Source organism: Xiphophorus couchianus, chromosome 2 (assembly GCF_001444195.1).
Source record: "Xiphophorus couchianus chromosome 2, X_couchianus-1.0, whole genome shotgun sequence".
NCBI lineage: Eukaryota > Metazoa > Chordata > Actinopteri > Cyprinodontiformes > Poeciliidae > Xiphophorus > Xiphophorus couchianus.
Window position 1 is genome coordinate 12,145,241 of NC_040229.1, and position 27,512 is coordinate 12,172,752.

At 41.8% G+C, this 27,512-nt stretch overlaps 1 protein-coding gene across 9 annotated transcripts; it reads right to left on the minus strand.

The window, feature by feature from the left end:
• Positions 1-467: 467 nt before the first annotated feature.
• Positions 468-27,304, minus strand: tle3a (TLE family member 3, transcriptional corepressor a). 9 transcript variants are annotated; one of them, XM_028038539.1, is made up of 22 exons: positions 26,686-27,304; positions 26,062-26,214; positions 25,563-25,663; positions 25,301-25,364; positions 23,950-23,994; positions 17,604-17,666; positions 17,282-17,386; positions 14,704-14,733; positions 11,950-12,154; positions 10,654-10,661; positions 9,189-9,311; positions 7,976-8,026; positions 7,741-7,893; positions 7,158-7,290; positions 6,848-7,020; positions 6,038-6,111; positions 5,704-5,953; positions 4,316-4,563; positions 4,039-4,186; positions 3,802-3,952; positions 2,657-2,733; positions 468-2,381 (listed from the first exon to the last, which is right to left on the minus strand). In XM_028038539.1, exons 2-22 carry the CDS (start codon positions 26,083-26,085, stop codon positions 2,274-2,276), a joined length of 2,334 nt encoding a protein of 777 aa, XP_027894340.1. In that variant the 5' UTR covers positions 26,086-26,214; positions 26,686-27,304; the 3' UTR covers positions 468-2,273. The 9 variants fall into 9 exon arrangements, with proteins under 9 accessions (XP_027894340.1, XP_027894367.1, XP_027894357.1 ...); XM_028038566.1 differs by having other exon boundaries at positions 6,848-7,023; positions 14,704-14,730; positions 17,312-17,386; positions 26,686-27,301; XM_028038556.1 differs by having other exon boundaries at positions 6,848-7,023; positions 17,312-17,386; positions 26,686-27,301.
• Positions 27,305-27,512: the final 208 nt, after the last annotated feature.

Sequence of the window (27,512 nt, forward strand, 5' to 3'; positions counted from 1 at the left end):
GCATTGCATATATGACTAAATTGTTGACTGGCAAGACAGAAGTCCTTTCATAAAAAATATCCAAGCCTGACTAAAGACTTCACAAACTTATGGAAGAAAGTGTTATAGGTAGAGCTACAGCTGAATAGGCCACAATTTCAAAAGAATAACCCTATTGCCAAAGAAACACAGTGAAACATGGCAGTGGCAGTATCATGCTCTGATGCAACCTTACTTGAGAATAATTAAAAATATAGCAAGAACCTGCTAATTTTAACCCAAAGCACTGAGGTGTCCTCTAGAAATAAAAAAAAAAAAAGTATTTGCACTGGAAGAAAATTGTAGCTGTAAAAGTTCCAGAGTCAGGAAATAAATAAAACTAACAAAAAATCTGATGCCATTTTAAGTGTAAGCAGGTACCATCAATCAGATTATTATTTCTATTTTATTTCTGAAAGTGGAAAAAAGTCTGGAGTGATACCTTAGTCTTCTTTGAAAAATGTATCTAAAACCATTTATTTCAACAGAACACCTTATGTTTCAGAAGTTTCAGATTTTGGATTAACTGAATTTATCACAAAGATTGATGGAGGATACATAGTTGTTATTTATTCCCTTGCAAGAAAAGCTGCACAAAATCTCATCTGAAAATGAGCTTATTAGCATAATAGTTGCTAGTTTAATATAAAGAGATTCAAATTAACATTTGCAGACATCTGTAGTCTTGGCACTAATCTACGCCAGTGAACTAGTTGAAACAGCAGCCAAAACAATGACGGAAATACAATTAGGCAAATAAGTCATTCAAAATTAAATAAAAAAAAATATAATTTTACTATTTGAAAAAGAGCTGATATGCAGATTTTGTGAAAACAGGGTTGGATTTTTTTCAGATTCTCCCTGACTCTTCTGTTACTTTCATGTTAAGGTTTAATCCTCTTTAAGATAAATTAAATAAGAGTTAAAACATTCAGCTATTCACTAAACACCTTGGTAAGCAGAATGGCAACAGCAGGTTAGAAATCAAGTCCAGATTATACTTTATATAAAAACAGTTTATTGACTTATCAACAACTGTCTACTGTACAATCCTTATGGGTGAAGATGAGTGTATGCGACAGTTTATGCAGAGGTTGTTGCTGTAAGAGTTTTCCAGGCAGAATATTGCGAGTACTGAAGAAAGCAAATGGCATACCTAGGATGTCAAATGTGGACGTGGCTTTTCTTGCCATCTGTGTAACCAAGCAAGTCTTGCATATCAGTCACAGGCCGTCAAAACAAGGAAGGCAATAATTAACTTGCACAGACTGATGACTTTGCAGAGCGGAGCAATGAATTTTCATACAATGGTTGAGTCAACATCTGAGCTCAAGTCACGGCTGCCTTTCAGGAAATCCATCAGTCTCCCAGTTGTTAGTTATCCATTTTGGTATTACTGAAGGCAGCCAGTGTTCAGGGACAGATCTTCATTTCAGAGTTGAGTTTCTGCTGACCAAAGCCAGTGGGCCAATGAAAACTGAAAACAATGAATTTTTTCGTCCTCCAGACAGGGGGCGGGGTGGAAACGGGCAGTTCCGGAGACTTCTGTGGCTAAACTCCTTGGAACAAGCATCTGTTTTGTACCAAGTAGCAAACAAAAAAAAAAAAAAAGCTGTTGTCGGGAAAGAAAGGAAAAAAAACCCTCCAAATTAGATTTCCGAAAAAGGTTGCTCTTGACAAAGAACATGGGAAAAAAATGGAAAAGAGGGGAGAGGGGGGAGGAAACAGAATATCCTCTTACAAAGTCCTAATCTAATTTCCATCCCCAAAGGGGACAGAAAATCACAGAGAGAACAAGAAAGAACCATCACAAGCGAAATTGGACACCAAAATATAAATCTATAAAAGGCCATTTATTACTCCATTATGTACACTTTTCACAGGACCTCCGAGGAAAAGCTCCAAAGTGAAGCACCGCTTCTAGTTGTGTCATGGAACTTTATCTCCACAATCGAAAGCATTAAAAAAAAAATCCAACAGGGAAAAAAAACAAAACAGCAAGACGTCTTTTTGTTTAATTTCCTTTTCTCAGTGCCTTCGCAAAACCGCTCTTGCTGTACAGAGTGTTGTAATAATCAAGACATAAAATCCAGGTCCAGAACAGCGCCACCATCCATTCCAGTCTGGCACTGCCAAACTTCCTGTCCTGCAAAGCAGAATCCATGTAGTCTGTTTGAGGGAAGATAGACGGAGGAGGAAGAGCATGCCGTTCATAAGCATGGGCATGCTCCGATCCGAAGCCGTCCTAAGCAGTTCTAATAAATCACTTCATACACGGTGGCCTTCTTGTCACCGGAGCCCGTCACGATGTACTTGTCGTCCGTTGAGATGTCGCAGCTCAGGACCGAAGAGGATTCCTTGGACTGTTAAAGAGAGAAGAAGATAAAAATGTGTTATTCCTGAAAGCGACTAATACACTTAGATCCATTTAAAGTAAAGTGGGGAAGATTAGCTGACTACAGGGGTAGATTAGATTGCGGTGACATCAAGTTTTTGGCCCTCAAAAAGACTCCTTTGTCAGGTCAATAATTCAGTTTCAGTTTTCACTGATAGGGTAGACCTGTGAGACAGCGGTCGGCGTGTCCTTCCGCTCGTTCTTTTGGCCGCGGCTGCAGACAAAGGGTATTGATCTGCATACCTGGAATATGCTGGCGCCATAAGGAGTCCTCCAAGCGTTCAACAGATTGTCCTTCCCAGTGCTTACAAACCATTTACCTGCAAAAAAAAAAAAAAGGCAGTGCCATGATCAGGCCTCCTTGAACTAATGAGAGACCAGGAAAATACCTTCAGAACAAGACTCATTACATCTCTAGCCTTGAGGACAAAACAACTGAAAAAAGGCTTTAGCTCTTACAGTAGTACCATAAAATGCTTCTTGTTTTGTATTTTATTGGGATTTCATGTGATAGAGTAAAAAGGAGTGCATAATTGCATAGTAGAAAGAAAATGATATATGAGTTTAAGCTTTTTTCTCTGGAATAAAAGTCTGTAAAATGCAGAATGCATTTCATATTCAGTCATCCTAGAACATTTTATTGAGCCTTCTTTTGCTTCAATTATAACTGTCTAACAGTTTTGCACATCTATTCACAAAAACTCCTGCCAAATTAGAGGCAAAAACAAAAACTAAGAAAGATTTCTGTTAAAAACAAAACGATGTAAGCAGTCTGATGTCTGTAGAAACGGGATCTGTGACTCATTGTACACTCCCCGTCCCCAAAAATGATCCAGAATTATCCCACAGGTTTGCATTAGTAAAACAAAGATTTTCAAATTCTTTAATTGTTAGGGTTTACTATTTTCTTACATCCTGTAAAAGACTTGACTGAATTTTCTAGATGGGTTAGATTCCAGGGATACCCTTTATTCATCTCCATCCAATTTTTTATATCTCCAGCTTCCCCTTCACACATGTAGAAAATCATCCCCTCAGCACGATGCTGCCAGAAGTGGGGGTGTTGTGTTTGGGTTGATGTATAGTAAGTTTTCTGCTGCGCTGGTGACTTCTAATTGTAGTTGAATGAAGTGGATTTTACATAGGATTATCAGAGTAAAATGGGCTAAATAAAAGTACACGCCACATATTTCAGATTTTAATTCGTAAAAGTAAAAATAAATAGAAAAACTTTCTTTTTACTTTCACTTAAGACCAACTTACAAATTTGTGTCGATCTAGCTAAAAACAGTAAAAGTTCAAGTTTGTAACAACAATTTTAAGGGGTGTTAATAGTTTTGCAATGTGCCACATTATTCTCTGTTCCTTTTATGAGGGTTAGTTCATACCACAGTAGGCGAACTTAAGGGAGAGGACACAGCTCTCGTGCAGGTGCAGCTGATACTTGTCAGGCTTCGAATGATGGAGCACCTCCACATTGCTGCTCTCCATTCCAACAGCAAGCCACTCTCCTGTCGGACAGTAGCCCAAGGAGAAGATCTGGGGGCGGGACAGTATTAACAGTTCAGTGGCTAAAACAACATATTGGTGGGCTACACGTTTGGTTCTGTATTAAATGGCTGTACCTGTGAAGTGAAGTCATGCTGCTGCAGCTGTCGACCCTCCCTCAGATCCCAAGAGCGAACAGTGTTATCAAGGCCGCCTGTCCACAGTTTAGTACCATCATGAGAAATGTCAATACAGCTAGCACCATCTGTATGACCCTGGAACTGCCTGCAATCAGAGTAAGAAGGAACACAAACATGTATTGACATCCTCTTTAAAAGCTCCTCACACAAGAGCGGTTCTGTTATGGGGCCAGACCCCGCACACTGGGAATATGTTTTTTTTTTCCCCCCTAACCTAACAAGAGTCTGGTTGTGCAGGTCCCAAACGGCGATGTTTCCATCACTGCAGCAGGAGAAGCAGACTTTGGCGTCGGGGCTGATAGCCAAGGCGTAGCACGCCGGGGCGGACGAGGTGAGCTCAGCCTTGATGCGGGGCGTCTGGGAGGCCAGGTCCCAGATGGTCAGAGTGCTGGCCTCGCCTCCAACAATCAATGTGCGACCATCAGGCAGGAGCTTACAGGATCGGATGTAGTTATCCCTGTTCTGTCGTATGGAGGACAAAAGCCAATCAATACAAGCTCTGGCCAGTGAGAGGAGTGCAGAGAACTAGAAACGAATCAGGAAGAAAATCCTCAGACCAAATCAACTAACAGGTGTTCTCCAGGCTGACCTGAATCAAGTGGAAAGACGTACAGATGGTCACGATTGTGCATATATTTTAAATTTCCCAATTTTAAAATTCAATATTTTTCCACACAATGATCTTTGAATTATTCAGTGTTTTTCTTCCTAGCATAAATTTGTGCTCTGTACTAACAACAAAAACCTGCATGGTCATTTTTTTCTGTAGCCAACAGTGTTCAAAGAAAAACAAGGAATGACACATATGTAAAACCAAACTAAAAATGTTCTTTGAACATTTTTCCAATTTGTGGTCGTAATTTCCTTTACTTTTAGTCCCCCAAAAGTAAAGTTTTGCCACTAAGAACAAAGGTTCCTAATTGGCAGATGGTGGTTCGAACCTGGACCCAAATTAAAGCTGCAGGAGGTAACTCTTATAAAAAAATTATTTTGTACACATTTGTTAAAAACGTCAGTATATCCAGACAGTATAATATGAGGCACATAACTTGTTTAAAATTCAAAAAAAAAAAAAAATCAAGCTCCTCTGACTTCTCCATGTGCTACTATCTGCAGAAAGAGCTGCACAGATTGGTCAGGAGCAACCAGTCAGAGGCAGAAGGAGGGTTTTAGTGCTGTCAATCATCCTCATAGGGCATTTTTGGATTTTCTTTTCCTTTTCTGAACATATAACTTAAGCATGGAAGGCACTGGTAATAGTAACTACCTGCATCAATTGATTGCTAGCAATGATGATGATGTAAAAAATTGTTTTGAAACATTTCTTCACACTTGCATAGATCTGGAAAGTAATAATACTCATACTTTTGAGCCTGGTATTGTTTTGATCAGTATTGTTCAAACACTGAATAAATGTTTGCATTTCTGAGTCAGTACATTTAATATCAGACTCTTAAGTGGGATGTTATCCCTGTAACAGTTGGAATATAATCCTCAACAAAGGATTATCCGATTTTAGATGGAGTGACACAGTTTATAAACTCCACAACAAAGGCTAATTGTAAAATGTCAGAAACGAGTGAATCGAGAGAAGGTTCTTACCAGACAGTCCAGTTGGGATACGGGGCTTTTGCTGCCTGGCTGACTGATGTCCCAGATTTTGACACAGCCCTTACCACCGGTGTAGACGTGACGGGTGGGGTTGCTAATGGTGACAGCACACACCACTTCGCCGTGGCTTAGCGTGTTGATCTGACGTGCATGACGCGGGATACCGGGGCCAATGAGGGCATCGGGCGGGAAGGGTACAGGTTGCATCTGACCATCTGCGCTGACGTGGAAAGAGTACGCACTACAGAACGATACATAGAAGTGAAGTTAAAGTCGTTGGGCTTGGAAATGTGTAAAAGTGCTACACATTTTATGAGACACTCACGGTTTGCCCCCAGAAATGGACGTGAGGCTAGCTGGAAGGCCAGGGGCTCTCATATGTGGGTGAGGGTCAAAACCCTAAAGAATGAGAAGACATAAATGTCTGAAATTCAGCTCTGTGATCAAAGAAAAAAACTCTCAAACTGTCCAGATAGAGTTGCATCAATCTGAATTTTTACTAATATGTCCAAATTTTTCTTTAGAAACTAAAACATCGGACATAAGAACATCACAGAAAATACAAAAATCTTCTTCATCATTTATATTAGAAGTGGAGGCGTTTTTTATTCAGTAACTGCATCCGAAATATAGAGTTGTTGCTGTGATCCCAAACTGGTAGCACTTCCTGGTGATTTTTTTTTCTCCATTTTGCAAAGTTATTCACATTATGTCTTTATGGCAACCACTACTGTTGTTGTGAACGATCTCCGGCACTGAAGTTCCCCATGCTCAGAAGGAGACACATCTCATACGGCACTTGTTTAAGGAAGGAAATATGGATATGTCACGCGTTTCTGAAACGTTTGTACAATCAAAACCATCAAAAAGTTTGCTTAGCTACATGTCTGCCCTGGCCATTTCATCCATTTTGTTTTACATTTGATTTTGAGGTTTTAATCTCCATGGTAGAAAATTTGGATAAAATGCAACATGAAGGCTCGTTGCCTTAAAAAACAAATATATTTTTGACTTGCCTTTGTCAAATTTTGGAAAAAAAAAACAAAACAGATATGGGTCACAAATGACACGAAAAGTCAGATTTGCACTGAATGTGACATCGTGAGTGGCATATTGAAAGAGGCAGAATCATTACCATGGGGGTGCGTCCATACGCTGCGGCTGCTGCAGCACTCATCTGAGGGGAGATGTGCAGGCCAGCGTATACGCCCGGACTCGTCAGACTTCCATTCATTTCATGGTGGCCCATCATGGCAAAGGGAGTAGGATAGGAGCCCGCAATGGACAGAGGGGTCCGCAAAGCTGGTGCTGCTACAGGAAAAAAAGAAATTAAGAAAAACCAAAACAGGAGAGGGATATCATTATGTGAGATGACCGCATACTGGAAAAGAATAATAATAAAACAAATAAATTCAGCCTCTAACAAGGACAGAGATGGTACCAACCAAGAGCCTCCATGCCTGGTGGTTTGCCCAGGATGGGTCTGAGCCCAGGAGTGGAGCTCGTGCCAGGGGTGGGGGCATCGTTACGCGGGGTGGGGGTGTTGGATTTGAGACCAGGCGTGGAGGATTTGTCATTCTGTCAGGGGAACAAGAGAGCAAGCGCATTCACAATCCCAAAAACCAGGCACTGTGCAGACTGACAATTTGAGAGCAAACTGAACCTAATCCAATCTAATTCTGACAACCCACAGCCATAAACTGCTATTTATTCTAAAACCTATTACGGTCACAATGGAGATGGGGCCGTTTCTATCCTCTTTAGCTTTAATCTTTCAGCGAGGCAGAGGCAAAAATCCCAGAATAGTTAAATACATTGAGCTATTAACAGAGGAGACCTGACTGATCCTGATGCGGGACAATATTATCCCTGACATTTTAGTCATGCACTTAAAGCACAGACAGCCATTCCTAATCCACAGCAGAAAATGCTCCAGATCTATTCGCACATACCCTTTTGCTCTCCCTGCAATTCCTTTTTAAAACCCCCTTCTGTCCTAGTTTGTCCTCATCTCTCTTGATGTCTTACGTGACTGAGCTCCTTGGCTTTGGAGGACGGGGTACTCCCAGAGGAGGCCACCGACGCTGGGCTGTTGGGCGTGTCTTTCTTGGGTGGGCGCGGTTTATCGATGCCATTTTCTGGCGGGGAATGGGCCGGGCTTGCCCGTGGAGTAGCGGGATCCTGATAAAACACCAATATTTACGGTTATGTAACAGCTTTGGTAAAAAGTGGGTGTTATCATTTAAAACTACAAACTGCTCACCTCATTAGACACATCTACCACCAAATCGTCACTCTTCTCTCCATCACTGTCCTGCAGACATAGTTAGAAAAATCAGCCACCTTAGTAGACATACTCTGGATAAACGTGTGTTTCTTTCTGAGAGTTGGATAAGCCTGGAGACAGAGACAGTGATAGTTGTCACTGTGAAGATGCCATTCAAGTAGAATAATGGTTCATATCCACAGGGCACTGCAAAAGTTTTCATAAGGTTGAGAAACTTTTGACTGATTTTTTTTTTGGCCTTCGCCTTCTTCTGGAATTCCGCTAGATTCTCATCTCTCTTTAGTGTTCTGCCTGGGATTTCTCCCATTGCAGTGGACTCCTCAAGTAGAATTTCAACCAGGCAAATCAACAAACAGAAAGAGAAGTTGTGAACAATGACGTCGATTCCCTGCATTGTTTTAGAATTGTAGTCTGCCTGTAGAGTGGCAACAGTGAACAAAGCCGTTCGGTCTGTGTTGGCGACTCAGAACATTGATTAACATTAATGTTAATGTTCAACATTAACATTAAGTGTTAATGGTTCTTTACAGTGCAAGCAATTTCCACTTAACTTCATAGTGATAAACTGATGCATTACATAAGTCACACAAAACGTTAATGAATAAATGGGAAAAATGTAAAACTTTAAAAGAGTCCACACCTCCAGCAAACAATAATTTATCAATAACCGATAGACCAGCTGTATGAAGCAAAGTGTAGAAACAAGGGGCTGGTTTTATATCAAGCTAGATTTGTCAGGATACAAACTTTAGTGTATTTTATTGGAAGTTTACATATCAGACCAGAACAAAATTAATATCATGTTAAAGTGGTAATATAACCACCCAGCTGTGCTGGAGCAGGGACACATTTAAAACATCAGACTGTTGGTTCTCAGGTCCATGGTCTTACATATTTTAGATGTATCTCTGCTGCAGTTGACCTAAACCCACCACCTCAACAGTCAATCAGTGTAGTAGCATCCTGCTGTGGGGATTATGGATTGACATTGAGCTATTATTGTAAAATGGGCAAAGGTTTCACAGTTATGTACAACTTTTGGTTGCTCTGTCATAAAAATGGGGTTTAATGTGAAGCTACAAGCTAATTTAATCTTGTGTTTCATTTTTTAAAATGTCTGAATATTTTTAGCTTTAATAGCTAAAACTAGATGTGAAGCACTTCTGTTCTTATCCTTTAATCAACATACATATCTGCTCATGCTGTCCTTCTCCTCCACTTTGCGTTTCTTTGAATCCAAGCTGTAGTCTGAGGAGCTGCGATGTTTCTCGCTGGCTGTTCGCAAGCTTTCTGATGGCGATATCGAGTTATTCTAGAGAAAGAAAAAAGTAATTTTTCTTTTTTACTGCCACTTTATTTGCCTTTGCAAAATCCAGCAGCAAAATAACGTATGCATTTCAAATTAAACAATGAACACATCGAGCTAATGCAAATGCTAAAAACGCCTCATTCACACAATGATATGGGCACAGCAGTCGTCTAAACATGCAGCTGTGGGCCAGCACCAAACAGTACCCTGACACCAACCGAGCCCAAGCTCTCACACACACATACATACACCGAGATACACAACAGAATGAGCCGTTATCTAAATTAAACGGAGTACGGCTTGTTTTCTGAGCTCGCCCACCCCTTCTCCTTATAACTGGACAACAAACAGCCTCACAGGGGCTTGAGCAATGTGTTGTGACTGAACAGAGGGCCTTTTCTCCTCAGAGTCATTTGGACTAAGCATGCGAGAGAGAGACAGAGAGAAACTATATTCAGTGGGCTCTGGGCATTGGGCACTGTGTCAGCTCCTGCTTTGAGCTCTGATAAAGAAAAAGAATCTATATCCTGCCAGTGGGCACGGCAGCGTGGGACTGACTGGTGCTTCTCCGTGGAACCTGCCTACACAAGCTGGGATGGCTCACTCCAAGCGCCAACAGAAGGGGAGGCACTCGGCAGGACTCCAGCAGCTTTCACGGGGAGCTTGCCATTTGCCTGCAAACTGCCAAGTTGTCCCGAATCTCTACGTCCCTCCATCAGAGAGCCAAAGCAACAGCACAGACAAAAACCAGAGGAGGGGAACAATGGTTGATGGACTGGAAGTCTGGGCAAAGGGCCACTGTCTGCATAATGGCTGACCTTTAAAGAGATGCTTAGCGTGACTCATTAACCAAAGTCACCACTCTACTATCAGATGACCTGGGACGAGAACACAGAAAACAAAACAGGGCTTGCTAATCGCCCCAGGAGCTCCATTTCTTCAGAGATGACTGAGCCCATTCAGCCGGCGTGGCCCACGGAAACAGAACCGCACAGGCCCGTCACAAGTCATCCGACATTGCAGCGCCTTGAATAAAACACTTCAGCAGGTTCCAGCCTAACAGAGAGCATGAATATTCATCACACGGCCAAAAAGAAGAAAGCAGGAGTTGGTAAACAAGAGAGACAGTAGAGGGGATCAAACAAATCCTTTAAGAGAAGGAGGGCAAAGTCCTTCTTCAATTGTGATGAAATTACAAGCCTTCTAATCTCTCCAGCATGATAGTACACAGGTTTTACACTCCAAATGCCATTACTCAAAATTCTAAAAGCAGATTATAACAGCATATCAAATCAGCAATAAGATACAGTGAAGCCCAACAATCGCTGCGGTCCTGGACACTCACCGTGCTTTCTGCTCCACGGATGTCACAGAGGCAGCAGAGATGATGAGGGAACCCAAGTGAGCAAAGAGAAAAAGCATGTCAGTTAGTCAAAAGTAGCAAAAGCTTCTGGCTGAGTATGTGTGAATCAGCTGTGGGGCTCAAGGCTCCGTTCATCGACATATGCTGGAGCTGCTGAATAACTGATGCAGTCGTCATGGGCTGGGAATGCAACCGCTCATTACACAGACAGAATGTGAACCGACAGGTTGGGTTTCACACCTAAGAGCTCCATGATACTGCTCTAATAAGAAGCATTGCATACTCTACGCGTTATTTTGCCCACATTTAACATGTTTTAAAACAAGGTTAAGATACCATATATTTCATTTCAACTAGACACGGTCAATTTTGGTACATCATGTTTTTAAAAACATGTTCAGACAGTTTAATGTCCTTTTAATTTAACCAGATAAGTCAGTTGAGAACAACATTTCATTTCTAATGACCTTTGACGAGATGCCAGAACATGCCAGATGCCCAGGATATTCTGTTTGGAATATAGCATAAAACCTTTTGCCCTCATGTTATTGAGCACTTCTGCTCAGCTGGCTGAAAGAAGTCAACTACACTGTTCCTAATTTGGGTGTTAGAGAATACATCTGCTTTCAAAAACGACCGATCAGCACATATCACTCCTGTTATTTGTTAGCAATCTTTGAGTGTAAGATCGCACAACCAAGCTAAGCTAAGCCATTAGCTTAACCATCAGATATGAACCTGTTACACTCTTTACAAAGCAGAATGTCAAAAACATATGATTCCTATATACTTTTAATTTCATAATTCCACACGTTTCCAGATTCTTAGCATTTAAAAGTCTCTTTAATTGCCATTTTGGGATTTGCATTTTAAACCCCAGATGGAGCTAGCGGTGACAAAAACTGCGAAAATGCCCAAACGTGTTCACCAATAACTTTTGATAAAAAATTTTGATTTTAGTTTTCAGCTAATTGATTCAGCAATTTTTCTGATCTCACTTTTATTTTTCTGTAGTTACCAAGGATTGGAAAACACTAAGAAATTTAAATTCCACAACTTTTGAGCTTTGAAGGCTACGTAGGAACCCTTGTAGTCTGCTCGAAAGGTTATTCAAACACATTTTTCAAATTGACAACAATAAATGTTAAAGAAGAAATTTTTTTTATAATTAGAATGAAACTGGATATTCAGTCTTATCATGCATGTTAGCTAAACAGCATCTCATAATATTTCCAATTTCAGCTAAATAAACTTTCAAAACGCGGTAATATAACACACCTCTGTGCTCGAGGTCATGATGGTTCTTCTCATCCTTCACCGGGAGATGAGTTTGGCTGCCCAGAGCCCCGAGGGCCAGCAGGCCCGATCCAGAGCCAGTCACAGGGGGGATTCCAGGTGGCTGCAGCCCCGAGGGGTGGGGCGGCAGCTGGACCGGAGGGCCGTGAGCAGCATGGGAGAGGTGCTGCGCCTGGAGCTGCTGCTGCTGCAAGACAACAGGGATGCAGACAGACAAACACCAAGTGGGTTGGAGGGAAGGAGAAGCCCCTTGCAGCACACAGCATTAGCAAATGCACACGTCTTTTTCCATTTCAAGTTAAAGTGGCATGGGCCCTAAGATTGAGGAAGCAGAAGTTATTGCAAAAAATAGAAATGCACTGATGCAACTTTTAAATCAAGACAATATGATCACAGACTTGGCAGTTTAAACTCTTTGGAATCTTATTGTAGCAATTAGCACAGCTAACATGGTTACTTTTTCTAAAAACAGATTGTTTACTCCCTAGAAGACTGAGACTAAGATTTCAACATTTTCATGACAAAAGAGATCGGAAGCTCAAAAAGGTAAAACAGACTGCTGTATAAACTGTTCAGCCTTCTTGTTATCTGCTGAAAGCACTGCTCTCTCTCAAAACCTGAATGAACACATCAGGACATGTAAAAAAAAACGTTTTTCTGCTGAATTTATCTTTTTAAACTAATTTTCACTTTGTTTGACCAGCTTCTTGACTTCTCAGTGCATCTCTATTTTAAAGCATTTTTCTGAACGCATCCCATATGCAATAGCGTTAGTAACATATAATTAAGAAATAGCAGATCTTCATAGCATAAAACAAGGAAAACACCAAAGATAAGTTTGATGAAAGCCTGGATTAGCACAACAACAACAACAAAAAAAGAAAAACTCATTCATACTCTTGCTTAAACTGCTGCATTTCACTCTGCAGCAACACAAAAATCCTGTAGCATCAGTGAGTTTAACAATCATCTTTAAAGAACAATGAGCTGCCAGCCTCGGGGCCAAACAACTATCTCCTTAAAAACATAATAAATTTAAAAAAAAACACAACAGAGTGTGCTTACTGCTTTTGTATACACAATCCTGTATCGGCAGCTCATAAATCATTTGCACACCCAAACTTTTAAGACACGGGGGGAACTCTGAGTGCCAGAAGCTGGCCCTCCTTTTCTCTCATTCTTTGAGAAGGCAGCTTCAGAAGCCAGGAGCATGGGTCCCACTCCTGGCACTCACTCAAGTCTCCAATATTCGCCATCAATATTTGAAAGGCACAGGGAAATGAATGGGAGTTAAAAGGCACTCAGCCTGGGAAGGAAGCAGTTTAAAGCAAGGTTAAATAATACTTAGCTGAGACACCAATAAAACATCAGCAGTTTATTACCCATCTGCAAGCTAGCTGAATAATTCAGCTGTTGTTACAGCATGCAATCTTTCTCTTTTACAAGACGGACTTCAATCAGTGACCTTTTACAGCCATTTTAGGAATATCGGGAAGTTGGTAATTACTACAAGGCAGAAGCAGGTAGATTAACTCAGCAGGGGCTCAGGGGTGGCAGGAACCCAAAGATCTAAATTTGTTCTAAAATATTATTCTTTTTCTCTCCCGGAGTGATACGAGCAATGCTGGAAAACTGAAAGAGAGAGAGAAAGAGTGTCTTCTAATATTGTGTCCATGAGGGAAATTAAGGAGCCAGTTCATTGGCATGGGGGAAGACATCCTTGCTCATTGTGTTTAATGAGGCACTGATGGGTAATAAGCATGGCTGATCAGCAAGAGCCCTCATTAAAGGGCTATAAATGAAGACAATAATAAATAAAGAAAGAAGTCTGGCCTATTTCTTTAATTTAATAATCCAAGATAAAGACTTATACACTATGCCCCTTTTTTAACCCCCACACCGAGTGTTACTGCAGGAAACAAAGCCCACCTGAGAATAGACTCACATGGGCTAACAAGACAATTACATTCAAAGACATGGACCTGTTACTATAAACAGTTTATCAAGGATTTTTTTTTAAGTTATAGTATCAAAATTAGTCAAATTTGTCATAATACTCTCCAAGAATACTGCTAGCTAGATTACATAGAGATTACAGCTACTAGCTCCCTTGGTTGCAGTAAGGACAAACTGTACTGGAAATATTTCAGATCACAAAATAACAGTGTTGGATAACTCTTACAATTACACCTTGCAAACTACAGAGGGAATGTCATTCAAGTCTGGCTGCTTAAGCAGATAGCCTGACTAATTAGCTAGCTAGTTTTAGCCTATTTTACTCCCAATGTCACTCTATCAAGAGCAGAATGCCAAACAGGCATACTATTCAATCAGTTCAGCAGGTCAAGTTTAAGTTTAGCTCATTAAATTGGTGTTAGCGTGTTTGTAACTAATAAACAGCAGCAGGAGGAATAATCAGTTTTTCTCATTTAAATCAAAGTAATTAGGGCATCTTAGTATACCAGATGGATAGACAGAAAAAAGAGTCAGGACAATGTGGTTCAGTCAAAATCATCAATGCTATTTTCACCAGTAGTATAGCAATTACTCTTTTTACTTAAGATTGTGAAATATTGGTTTTCATACTGTGTAAATATCAAAGCACACCATGCCCAATCAAAAGGCGCATTAATTAGATATAAGAACGGTCATGCAACGTACAAAATCCCTTCAAGCCACAAAAGCCAAATCCAGTCCAAAGTGTGAAAAAGACAAATATTTGTGTACACCACTGACCATAAGAGCAGGGTAGGCAGTTTGCTGCTGCTGAAAAGGAGGACAGAGGTGGTCAAAGCTACAGAAGTACTGGCCATAATGACCACACAGACAAGTTGTACTGATGAAAAGTGCAAAAGAACTCAGGTTGACATGTCAGAGACTTTTACGTTCGAACCAAACAGGACGCTCCAGCAGTTGGCTTCACCTCAAGCAGCTGCCCTAGTTGCATTCTATTAATGGCCTGCAGCTCCATCAATAAGACATGCAGCTGGTTCCTGTACACTTGCCTGTCTGCTTGGCATGCTCTTTCACCCCCACCTTGCTTTACAATATATATGAGGATTTTGGCATGCCTACAGAGCTTCTCTGTAATAAATAACTCATGGGAAGGTGTTCTTAAACATACACATCCCCCTGACATTAGCAACTGCTGCAAGGTTTGGACTGAGGCCTCTTCGTTTTATTCGACAGCCCCGATGCCACACACAACTGTGTACTAAATCCTCCTACAGGCACATCATATATTCCATCTAGTCTATTTTTAAAAACGACAACTTCAAACTATTGAATAACAGAGAAACAATCACCCCAGCTCCAACTTCTAAACAAACACAACGTAAGTGCTGCCATAACTGAAAACTACATATAAGATATCAAATCAAATGTTGCTGTTGTTAGACACAACTGCTGCTGCTTGCAGTGTAATAAAACATCTTGCGTTAGTCCCAAAATACTAAAATAAAACCATCTATTCAAGAAAGTAATAAACCAGAAACAAAAAGGTCAAAAGGAGCATAATAATTGAATTCCAATATGTGCATCCAGGCATCAGGTCAGCCTCTATGGACCTGCATGCTGAAGGTTCAACTGTTCAAATAAGATCACAGATATCCCAAGCTTTGTTTCCCCAATGAAACCAGTTGCGTCTGCCTGAGCAGTGCAGCATGGGTAAAGCTGATCAATGAGCAGCAGATGGTGTTTTAAAGCAGTGATGAACACCAAACAGTAATTGTTTGGCGATGAGCTCTGGAAAGCGCAGAGCGGCGGAGATGTTCTGCTGTCTGAGCCGTCTCGGGGAGGCTGTTCTGCTCAGCCTCAGCCCTTTTAACTCCCACAGCTATCCGGGTCAAAAGTGAGGGATGAGGCTCCTTGTTAAAACCTTGGCCAATTAAAGCAATGCGGGCTGCGGAAGACGTCTCAAGAGCTCTCAGGCTCACATTTGTAAATGCACAACAAGGCAGGAAACCACGCTACTGAGAGCAAAGCTGCATAAACAAACCATCCTGTAAGAGTCACGCTAAATATATGGAGCATATCAGTCACATTGTTTTGCTAAGTGAGATGCAACAGGATTCATAGTTTAACAATTTTTAGAGATTTTATACAACAGACCAACACATAACACACAATTGTGAAAAAGATAGAAATAGAGTTAAGGTTCTGAATTTTTGCCAATTCTTCTTTGCGAATAAGCTTCAGCTCAAACAGCCTGAAAGGAAAACATTTCTGACCATCAACTTAGTTTAGCAGTTGATAGCACTGTTGCCTTGCAGCAAGAAGGTTCTGGGTTCGATTCCCGGCCCGGGGTCTTTCTGCATGGAGTGTGCATGCGTGGGTTCTCTCTGGGTACTCCGGCTTTCTCCCACAGTCCAAAAACATGACTGTTGGGTTGCTTGGTCTCTCTAAATTCTCCCTAGGTGTGAGTGTGTCTGTGAATGGTTGTGTGTCCTGTCTGTCTTTGTGTTGCCCTGCGACAGACTGGCGACCTGTCCAGGGTGTACCCCGCCTCTCGCCTGGAACGTTAGCTGGAGATAGACACCAGCACCTCCCGGCCCCACTAGGGACAAGGGTGTTAGAAAATGGATGGATGGATGAATTTAAAAATAATCCTTGCCACAGATTTTGATTTAGGCCTGGTTCATTCTTACTCATGACTATGCTTTAAATGAAAACATTCAAATCCAGTATGAAGTCTTTCGCAGCCTCTAACAGCTGCTCTGCTCCTGCTTATAAAAAACATTCCCATAGCATTATAGTGCTTCCACTGTTTCACAGAATGACTATTTTCAGGATTTTGTGCATCTTAGTCCTAAAAGTTACTTTTTTTTTTCTCATTTGACCAGCGCGTCTTCCACATGTTCTTCCCTTGCATGGCATTGGGCAATCTGTCAAGAGGACACTTTTGGTTGTTTTTTCCCTGTAATTTGCTTTCTTTTTGCCTCCATTTCATGTAGAAAGCACAACTAATAGCTGGCCTAGCTGTCAACCGAGTTTCAGATCTCTGCAGGTCCTCAATCATTGCTCCTTACTCAGGTGGTCAGTTTAGGTTAATGGGTTTATTTTGGTTGGATGGAAGTTGTGCCATGCTTTTTCCATGTTTGACTACGCCTAAGAGGAACCTAAAGACTCAATTGTGCATTACATTATGTTGGTCTGTCACATATAATCCAATAAAATACAGAGATATCAATATGTTTTCAAGGCTGTATGTCAATTTATAAGTCTAGACAACATGTTCCAATTTGTGTCTTTTAAGTGCATTGAATGTCTGCCCCTACTCAAGTTAAAATAAAGGAAAAAAAGGGAGTATACACACGGTGAGAGGCAGATTGGGAAGTCCACGTACCCCGATGATGGCATTCAGCTCGGTCATAGTCACCTGCTTAGCCCTCTCCACTGCCTGAGCAACCTGCTGTTGGTGCTGCGGGGAGACATTTAGGCATGATTATTGAGACATCCCAATATTAGCTTCTTTTTCACACCACTACAAGGACTTCTGGAGTGAGGGTAAATGTCAACAACACGGTACAATTACTCAAAACTACTTAATTGTCTCTCTATACAACACAAGTAACAATATGTCACTTAAAAAAAAAAAAAAGTTGTGACACCGTTTGAAGGCCACATTCAAAACCTACCTCTTGTGACAGGAAAGGCATAATTTGAGCTAAAATTGCATTCAGTCGTTTGGCAATCTCCGTCTGGAAAAAAAAATTAGAAGAAAAATAGAAAGAGAAGCAACATAAGTTGGAGGTGTATGAAGCACACAGTGACTGCACATAACCCCGCCTTTAATGTTTACACCGATTAAGCCAATTACTCCGGCAATCAGAACTGCTTGACTCAACATCCTCTAAACAGCGTGATATTGACATTTGAAATATTTAAAACATTAGGAGAGCCCAGGGGGATGGAGCACAGCTGTGCTGAGAGAGCACTCCACGTTAAACGGATATGAGCAGGCAGAGTGCGTCTGCGTCGAGAGGATCTCCTCCCTGCCCTCGCCTTCCTCCCTCCGTTTCCCCCCTACAACTGCAACTGCTCCGTCCTGCACTTAACCTCAGAGTTAAACCGCACAACCACACCCTTTTATGAAGCCTAGGCCTTCAACCTGTGCTGTTTACTTACATGTGACAGTGTAGAGGATCAAGATTATGAATCGCAGCGCACAATGATAACAAACCATAACAACTTTGTGGGTTACTGTCCTCCAGTCTGTGATCGATAAGCATTAAAAAGACAGCAAGCGGTCTGCGTCAGAAGCAGCTTTTCTAAGAATCAAGCCTGAGCAATTTCTTGCTGCCATCAACCCAGCACCCTCTCCACGCCCCCCCTCCTGCAACCCTCCTCGCCTCCCATCCACAGAACCCTGCCTCCATTCTTCTGCTTGTCGACCAACTGCCATGGCAACAGCTACAGCCCTATCTGGCTGGGGATCATTATGCAAATGGCACCTCTGCTTGACCGTAACAGGCTTTAAAATCATATTACGTGCTTGGAGGTAGGTCATTAAATTGAATTTTCAGCCTGTCGATCACATGAACAGACCAAATGAATGGTGGATAAAAAGAGCGGTGGGAGAGGGGTGTAGGATCCACCCCCACTCTCCTGTAAAAACACAGCGCAGCCAGCTTGTTCTTCCACTCATGCGCTCTCTCTCTCTTTCTCTCTCCTTCTAGGCTTAGGAGATGAGACTTTCAGGTCTGAGCTCTGCACTGGGAGCAAAGAGAATAACAGGGCCAAAGCTACATCATCTTTGGAATTTATGAGACGCAGTTCAACCCAGGGCCACTGCAGAACACAAACACATCACTGGGATTTTCTCTGATTTCTCATTTGGAGCAGCAACAGCAGCAGCACACACGCACAATGTAGTTCGCAGACCCCCGGCTTATTTATTACACATGGCAGAAATGCCAGGCAGTTTCTGGCAGGCTGACATATTACCTCAGAGCAGAGCCAAGGAGAGCGATGGGAAAGTAATGACCGACGGAAGAAGACCTGCTGACCTACGTTGCAACATGGATAGCTACTTAAGCTAGGCGAGCCAGAAAACAAGCTGGAGATGTAATGTGAGATTAAATAAAGTGATGGCTGGCATCGGAAATGGCTGCATACAACGCCTGTGCCACTCAAAAAGTTTTAATATTAGAAAGACTGAAAAGTGAACCTCCTTAAAAACCTTCATTCTGATTTTTCCTTCCACTCAACTTTCTATTAATTTGCTGACATAAAGCACTCTGAACAGCCAGCTTTATTTGCAATGACCTTTTGTGGCCTATTCTCCTGGAGGGCGTCATTGACTGTCTGATGGATAACTGCAAAGATCTCACTTAGACTGTTAGATGACATTTCTGTATTAAAACTTAATTTTTCTAAAAAAAATGTATATATATATCATAAAACAAAAAGCATTAACATAATCTGTAAAACGTAATCATCAAAATGAAAACAAACAAGTGAAATATTTATTCCTCTAATGAATTTATCCCTTTTCCCTCCTTTTTAAACTAAATCATTAAAATAAAAAAGCTTTTAGATGATGTTACAGTATTGAGATACACCTGCTGGTGCTGCAGAAAGTACAATGGTCCAAAAGGTGATTCTGATCATAACTCACTTATTGCCTTGAGACAAGAAGGGGAATGACCTGTGGTCTCATATGATAAAGATTTTATGGCTGATACATCAATGCAGTTTTGTAAGAGTTCTAGAAAGAGTTGACAGAGGCCATTAGAAACGGCTGGAAAGCTACCGGGGCCGTATAATCCATGTTTGCCGAGATAAGCCTTGTAAATAGCGCTCGAACATTTGACGGGATTTGTAAAAAGTCCTCGAGCACTCGGGGCCCATTCCTCTGTAGCTTAGTGTCATGGTGACAGCTGGCTGGGAGAGGTCAGGAGGTGCCGGATCCGCTCTGCCCTAAACAACTGCCAGCCTCCGCGCTCCCACAACACAACATGCAAATACATGGCAGACGCATCAGCTCAGCTCGCCGTCGCTGTCAAAATAGATACAGTGCAGCGCTGCAAGGACTCCTTCTTTTTTTCCTTTTTTTTTTTTGGCCTGCTGGCAGATAAAAATGGGGCTGTTGTCACTTTAAGTAGATGACAGCTTGGCCCTTGAGAGGCCAGCTTTGCACGGCTGCTACACAATTACAGGTACTCGGACCTGTGTAGCACCACTTTAAGAGCACTCTCAGGCTGGCGTGTCAATTGTGTGCAGAGAGGTATTTGTCTGTTGTTATCAGCAGTGGGAAAATGGACCTAAAAAACAATGATGGGCATTAAATTTAAAGGAAAAGCAGGTGATTCATCTGAAAACACTGCTTGACTGGTTATATTTAAAGAGGCAGTAATTTGTACTAGCTGAAAGCATGGCCTTAGGGCATGACTTTGCTATTAAGAAGAATCTAGGACCAGTGAGGTCATCTCTTCTAAACTGAATAATTAGTTTCCCACTTAACTGAAACGCAAAGAAACAGTATTTGTTCATTTGAGGCAAACTTTTTAAATGGTAATAGAAGTGATGGGTATTGAGCCAAATGGCCTGAGTAAAGGGACGCTGTCCACAGATCAGCAAACATCAAACATTAAAGTAGTAGTTCAGAAATTTTGAAGAAAGGTACAATTAAAAGCTTATAAGCAACTGTATCTCATCTGTTTAAATTCAAATTAGCTGAACCTGGAAGGTCCAAGACCAAAGCATACTTAACATCACTCTGGCCTCAGTTATTCATGCAAATGCTATTTTAAGCCATCGCCAAGCTTGTTTAAGACATGTTTTACACAGACGTCTATGCTCATTTACACAAGAAATTAAGGTTGGAGGCAGTGCCCCAGCAATAATCTTTCTGGGTGAAACACATTAAGAACAGAACATGTAAAGTGAAATTGATGTATGAACAAAGCTGTGAAATAACTAAAACCTAAAGTGTGATGTGCGTTTCCAGCATGTAAACCAATCAAAACAATAATAATGGTTATCCTTCAAGAGGACTACGATTCAACATCTAGCCAAAATGGATGCATTTCTTACTGCACAATAAATATATTTTGTGGATCGACCTGAACCCCAAAAACAGCTCTAAAGGGTTGCATTTGTATCCTGGTCCCTAAATATTAGATATAGTGAGGTGTATGAAATCTTTAACATTAATCTATCACTTAACTGATCTGAAAAGAAATACTTTACACGTTCTGCTCCCTTTGCGCGTTTGCCAGTATAAGGTAATAGCTGGCACACTACCTCCTACCGTCATTTGTTGAACTAGTCACTACTGTAGCTCCTGTATAAATAAGCATCCAAAGTAAACAAGATGACAATTTAAAGGGTCACAAAACAGCTTTCCAATAAACCGCAACAACAGACTTTTCTTTGACAACTTCAGGATCAAATCATCTGAAACCTATTTAACTTGTTCTATGCAAAGACAACAAAAGTTTCTCAATTCTTTCAAGTTCTAAATGAAATCTTTCCATTTACATAAGTGAACCTGACAGCCAAAACCCAAGCCCCAAGACTATTAAACTGATGTTCAGTCCCTTGTGACAGATTTGAGATGTAAAGCACTGATGGCTTTCAAGACCTACAGTGTTCTGAAACCACTTTTCAATTTTCTATGAACAATACAGCGCTTTGGTGCTGGTTCCATACATTTATTTATTTATTTTTTTATCTTTAAGCAAACTCGTGGAGGTATGAGTGTGTGTTACAACTACAGGTAACAACCAAATCTGATTGAAGTCAAAGTTTGAGTCCCAAACCCCCATGCAGCCCCAGGAAACAAGCACCATATGATGGTAATTACAAGGTTGACGTCATGCAGAAGAAATTAGCCATTTGCATCAACTTACTGCCAGGGCTGACAGAGAAGGATCAGATAACACTGCCACATCAGTCCATCTAAGCTGTGTCGGTGTGTGCATTTTGAAACCTGAAATATGTCCCTGCGCGGTAATGAAAAAGGCACAGTAAGAGGAATGAGCTTCCACACTATGGAATAAATCTCTGGGCAGGGAAATAATATGGCTGTGTGCATCCAATAATCCACCCCAACCCTGCCTGTTAACCACTCCTGATCTTCTCCTCCTCCTCCTCCTCTTCTTCTTCTTCTTCCTCCCCCTCCCGGGTTTGTAAGGCTGCAAGGACGAGGTACCGCACTGTTTGCTCACAAACACACTGTTCAGGAGGTTAGAGGCCCTGCTGATGAATTATTCAAGCGCTTCCATCAGCTCTGTTGAGGTTCCTGATAAAAGTCAGACGCTAAAATGGATCAGTCGATTAACCTGTTTACACAAAGCCAGGCTCTTGCCCCTCCCCCTCCCAGCTCTATTCTCCTCCTCGTTTCCAGCTCTCATCCTCCCCCACCCCACCATCTTCCCTCTGGTTGGTGATAAGTGCCTGACAGAACCTATCAAAGGGGCTAGGGGCCTGACAGACATGTGGCAATGCGACACACAGCCTCAGACACTGATGGATCATCCCACCATGCCAATCCGTTTTGCCGCCAATGCTGTCATTGACCAAGGGGAAGAGACAGACTTAATGGTTTAAATGCTGAATGTAGCAGAATCTGAGGATTACTCATTCATTCAATCTTTATAGTACTTCAGGCATTATTGTGATTGATCTGTGAAGCAATACGAGATAGGCCTCTTGGATAAAGATAAGGACGCAATAAATGGCTAAATGACTTTTGCTCTGCTCTTGTAATTACTGTTCAGCAGTTCTGTCTTTGTAATCGTCACGTCAAAGGCAGAGCTTGTCAAAGTCTACCTTTAATCTTATCAAAAAGCTAACTTGAATTACATGACACCACTTGTAGATTTCCAATAAAATGGCTGAGACTGATTGTATAAATGGTGGCACATGGTTTCATTCATTCAGCACATACGCCTGCGCACTCCTGTTAGGTTTACAGTGTATGGGTTTTTGACTAACCTGACTGCTCTGATACAATGAGCAGAGAGAATATAATATAGATAATAATGCAATGCACAAAGAAATCAACTTCTGACCAGAATTGGACAATTTTCAGCTTGATCAGCCCTGAGTAGTGACCTGCCGAACAAAACTCAAAAATCACATTTCTTTTTGATCAGTTAATGCAACATTCTTAAGCACAACACAGTCATTCTTTGGAGTGGATCCTGTTACTGAGGGAAGAAGACTCTAAATTTAGCCATCATCATATATAATGTAGTGTTTAAGTGCTAAGTTAAGAAGATGTGAGATGTAAATAGCCATTTAAAGGGAATCTACGTTTTCAAATACATGTTGAGATATAGATATGAACCTTCAGTTCTTTAAGACTGTAAAAGACCAAATGAACAGTATATCTAAAAAGCAGATCTGCTTTAGCCTTTTCAAGCTTTAGGTCTTACGACACAGGCAAGATTTGGAAATATTGACAGTTTATTTGAAATCTCAGAGCTAAGGAAAAGATTGTAATTTTCCAAAGCCGGAATCTTCACATGTGAGTTTGTGACTCCATTTATGCCTGCAAGCTACAGGGTAAATGTGATAAAAAAAAAACAACAAATATCATTGCGTGATGTTTGTGTTGTAGCTATACCTGTTTAACTTTACTGGCTAGAACATTTTGTAAACAAAACACTGCTACTTTGTGGCCGAGAAACTGGACATTTAGGGAACTACCACTCTAGAAACACACAGAAATGTCTGCTTTAGTAATACAGGCCACACAAACCATGCTAAATGCTAGCATATTGTTTATTTTGGAATCCTTTTATGATTGTTTTATAATATTTCGCAATAGCCTGTTTGAAACTAACTGCTATCTCTAACACACAGTGTGCACTCACAGGATAAAGGATAGAAAAAAAAATGAATTCTGTTCTGATATTATAATTCTTAAAAACAAGTTAAAATTGGCTAAAGTCTGTTTGGCAGGTCAAATAAGCTTAAAAAATATAATCAGAGGTTCTCTATTATAATTATGGCAAAAAAAAAGTTACATACCTGTTTGTGCATCTCTATGTTCAACCCATAAGACATCTCGTAGTACTGAAAAAGAAAGAAAGTACACATTACACAAACTGTGTGATATTTTTATGGGTTTGAACGTAACCAATAGGCTCTGCACAGCCACTAATCAATGTGATTGATCCTTACACTAATCACATTATCACATGCTTTTGAACAGTGGGGACGGAAAAAAAAAACCTTGAAAGGTGATGAACTAAGATCAGACCAGAAGAGAAGTTCTTTGAGCAGCTGACAGTGTGCAGCCGATAAATTGATTTTTTTTCCCCCCCTCTGCTGTTTGTAGTGTAGGCGCAGGGAGGAAAGGGTTAGATGCATTGATCACCATCTTAAGTCCTCAGATCTCCACGATGTCTGTTTACTTAGCGTAACGCGATTGCTCAACACTCTTGATATTTCCAGCCAGGTCAGTCCGTCTGGCTGGCTGAAATGTAATCCGTGGAGTCCAGAATTGGCAACCGGGGCAGAAATGACTTTCCAGTCAGCGTCTATTTGATGAGGCCAATGCATTATTCAGTCCATTAGCTTCTTCGAAAATTACTCTCAAACAAGAGAGCCATTCTGTCTGAGATCAGAGTCTTACAGCCGTAGCGTAACCTGACACCCATCACTGGCTGTGGGATACTTCCCAACATGTTTACCTAACCTCCTGGATGTCAGACTGACATGTTGTTTTCACAGGAAAAACAACAAAAAAGTAGTTTAATTTAGGCCAGAATGTATTGGTTTAAATCGCCCCTGCTGTGTGTGTGAGTGTTTACCAGAGACAAGCGAGTACACATCCACAGGAAAACCTGCTCATTGCGTCATGTCTGGGCTCATTTCTTGCGTCAGCGGCACACCTATGTTTTTCTTAGAGACTGCTTAAATAAAAGCTAATAATTAAAGATTATAAAGAAGGTTAGTGCAAAGATACAACCGCAACCCTGTTCCACAACCTCCATCTTGTTTACAGTGGCCTCCGTCAACAGCTCGCACCTAATTTATGGCCGTGCATATGTCTGAGCGTGGTGTCTCCAAGGAGAATAATCAGATCAGCACACACAGAGGGCAAAGCGGCAGTCAACCCCTTGGAGATCAGAGAGGCGGGCTTTAATGAAGCCCACTGCCCATCAGGAAGAGCTCTTCCGTAACAACTAGCTGCACCAAACCACTCCTCCTTCCCACCACCACCACCCTGAGGGCTTTTACAGGTCCGTACCTGACACAGGCCCTAACCACCACATGCAGGTGATCACAATAGCCTGCGTTGCTCCACCCTGACCAGATCTTCAACAAGCCTTGCAATTTGGTACCATAATTGCTCCCCATTGTAACGCAAGCTTACCATGACATAGTGGCGCTGCATCTCCGTTTTCTCATTGGCCAGTTTGTCATACTCCACCTTGAGACTGAAAACAGAAGACAAGGTGTCAATTTCAACCACTTCAACAGTCATTCACGCGTATCTACTCGTCAGATGAGGAATAGAGTGGAAGGGGGCGAGAGTGGGAACTGGCCCCTTTTCATTGCAAGGCGTTTATTACTCTTAGCCTTCACAGACGAATAAAGTAAACCGACGTTCCTGTCATTTCTGTGATAATCATTACCTGTGATACTGGGCTTGGAGGAATTGAAACTCATCTTTAATTCTGTCGCAAGACTCGGCGACTGTAAATTTGAAGCCAGGCTGGCCGGGCTGATGTGGAGCCTGAAAGCAGAAGGAGAGAGAGAAAAATCTCAGCAATCCGACTCACCGGTTTGGAAGTTTTATCCCACAGATTCACTACTTCCAGGATATGAGCGTCTCCCTCTGCAGTAAGACATTATACCACAAGCAGAGGTGGGCCCATACTTCACACCTCCAGCTGCTAATAACACCACATGAGTAGGCTTTCACACTGAATATGAATATGAAGCCACCACCTGTCCTTGCACACAGCACAAGTCATGTGAGTAAAAGCATGTTAACATGCAAAACATCTGCACACTCATCAGGAGCATGGGGGATGACCTGCATTAAGAGTGGAAAATGAGCTTTGCAGGGGAGTTTTGCCTCCTTTTTTTTTTTTGCACAAATGCTCAAAGTACATAAGAGGCACATCTTACCGGATGTCGGCCTTGTGGATACATCTTGAAATGTATCCTTTGTTTATGTCTCCAGTGTGCAGGTCCTTTGGCAAAATGGTCGAAATTTGGCTCACAGAAACCAGTCTCAGCAGACACGGGTGGGGTGAGGGGTAAGGGGAGGTCGTGGAAATTCTATATTCGAGTGGGAAAAAGACGCAAATTAACCTACACATGTATAATAAACAACTTAATGCAGTTCCAAACAAGTCCACAGTTACTGCAGCAATTTTAAGTCGTGTAAAAAAGCAACACAATGCGCGCGCCTCTGTCTTCTTGACCTTATTCGGTTACGATTTTTTTTGTACACATACATATATAAACATTTATCACATATTGATCATTTAAAGTGGTTCAATCTAATTCATCTCAATGTGGGACTTTTAAACACTGATCTTATCGGCTTTTTTTTTTTTTAAATTGATGTTCCGTCAAATGACCAGAAAGCCCCGCACTCACAGGACACCACCGACCGACGGCAGCTGGCTTTTCCGCCGACTTTGACTCTGCACCGAGGCGCGAAGAGCCGCGCTGCGGAGCGCACGCCCCGAGAAGACACATTAAAATACGCTGAAACAGAAATCAACAGCTGTGAAAAATACATACCCAAACGTGCGTCCTAGTCGTTGGTCCGACTGTTGTTTCCCCAAAGAGAGAGAGGGACAGTGAGGAAGAAAAATAAAAACAGAGAACGGTACAATTCAGGCGTTTAATCCCTCGTAATGTGGACGCAGATCTCGACAAGCATCCTCCACTGTCTCCAGAACGCACCCAGCCAGACTAGACCAGACTGGAGGGAGCAGTTGGGAGAAAATTTCGTGCGGTCGGGCTCGATTAAACTACTTTATTCTTCGGTGTTGAACCTCCGAGGAATGCGCTCCTTACGCGGCTGGTTAATCCTTTCAAAACAGAAAAAAAAAAAAAACAAAAAACAAATATACATATAGCCTTCCAAAAAAAAAAAATCTCTCCTACGAGTCGAAGAGGTTCTTTAAACGCGTAACACGGTACTCTCCACAATCTCGCATTTCCCCCCCAGTTGTCCAGCTTACCCCCGGTTGCCACACACAGGCAGCAGGGCTGAACTGCCGTGGAAGCGTCTATCTGTCCAATCGCATTACTCGGAAGGAATATGGCCACATCTGCCTATCGGAGAGCGGCGGGCCCCACGTGGGGTGCACTGATACATGACATCATCCCGCGGATCCACAAGGCATCAGCCGAGCCGTCCCACAGTGTGTTCGACAACAGCAGCACGCACTGATGTGCCGACGATCATCTCCAAATTTGACGGAGGCTGCAAAAACACCACATCCGCGCTTCATTAGGGGGATGCTTGCTTGTTTTTCTGTGGATAAAATGACTTTAATTATTTCTTAAGGGGAGGGGGGGAGACCACCAAGATAACTTGAGGAGGTGAGGGGGAGGGGGAA

Coding starts and splice junctions, on each gene's coding strand:
- tle3a (XM_028038520.1), bottom strand. CDS start 26,085: ATGTATCCACAAGGCCGACATCCG. Junction 25,664..26,061: donor ATCCACAAGGCCGACATCCG/GTAAGATGTGCC, acceptor TTCTGCTTTCAG/GCTCCACATCAGCCCGGCCA. Junction 2,734..3,801: donor CCTTAAGTTCGCCTACTGTG/GTATGAACTAAC, acceptor TTTTTTTTGCAG/GTAAATGGTTTGTAAGCACT.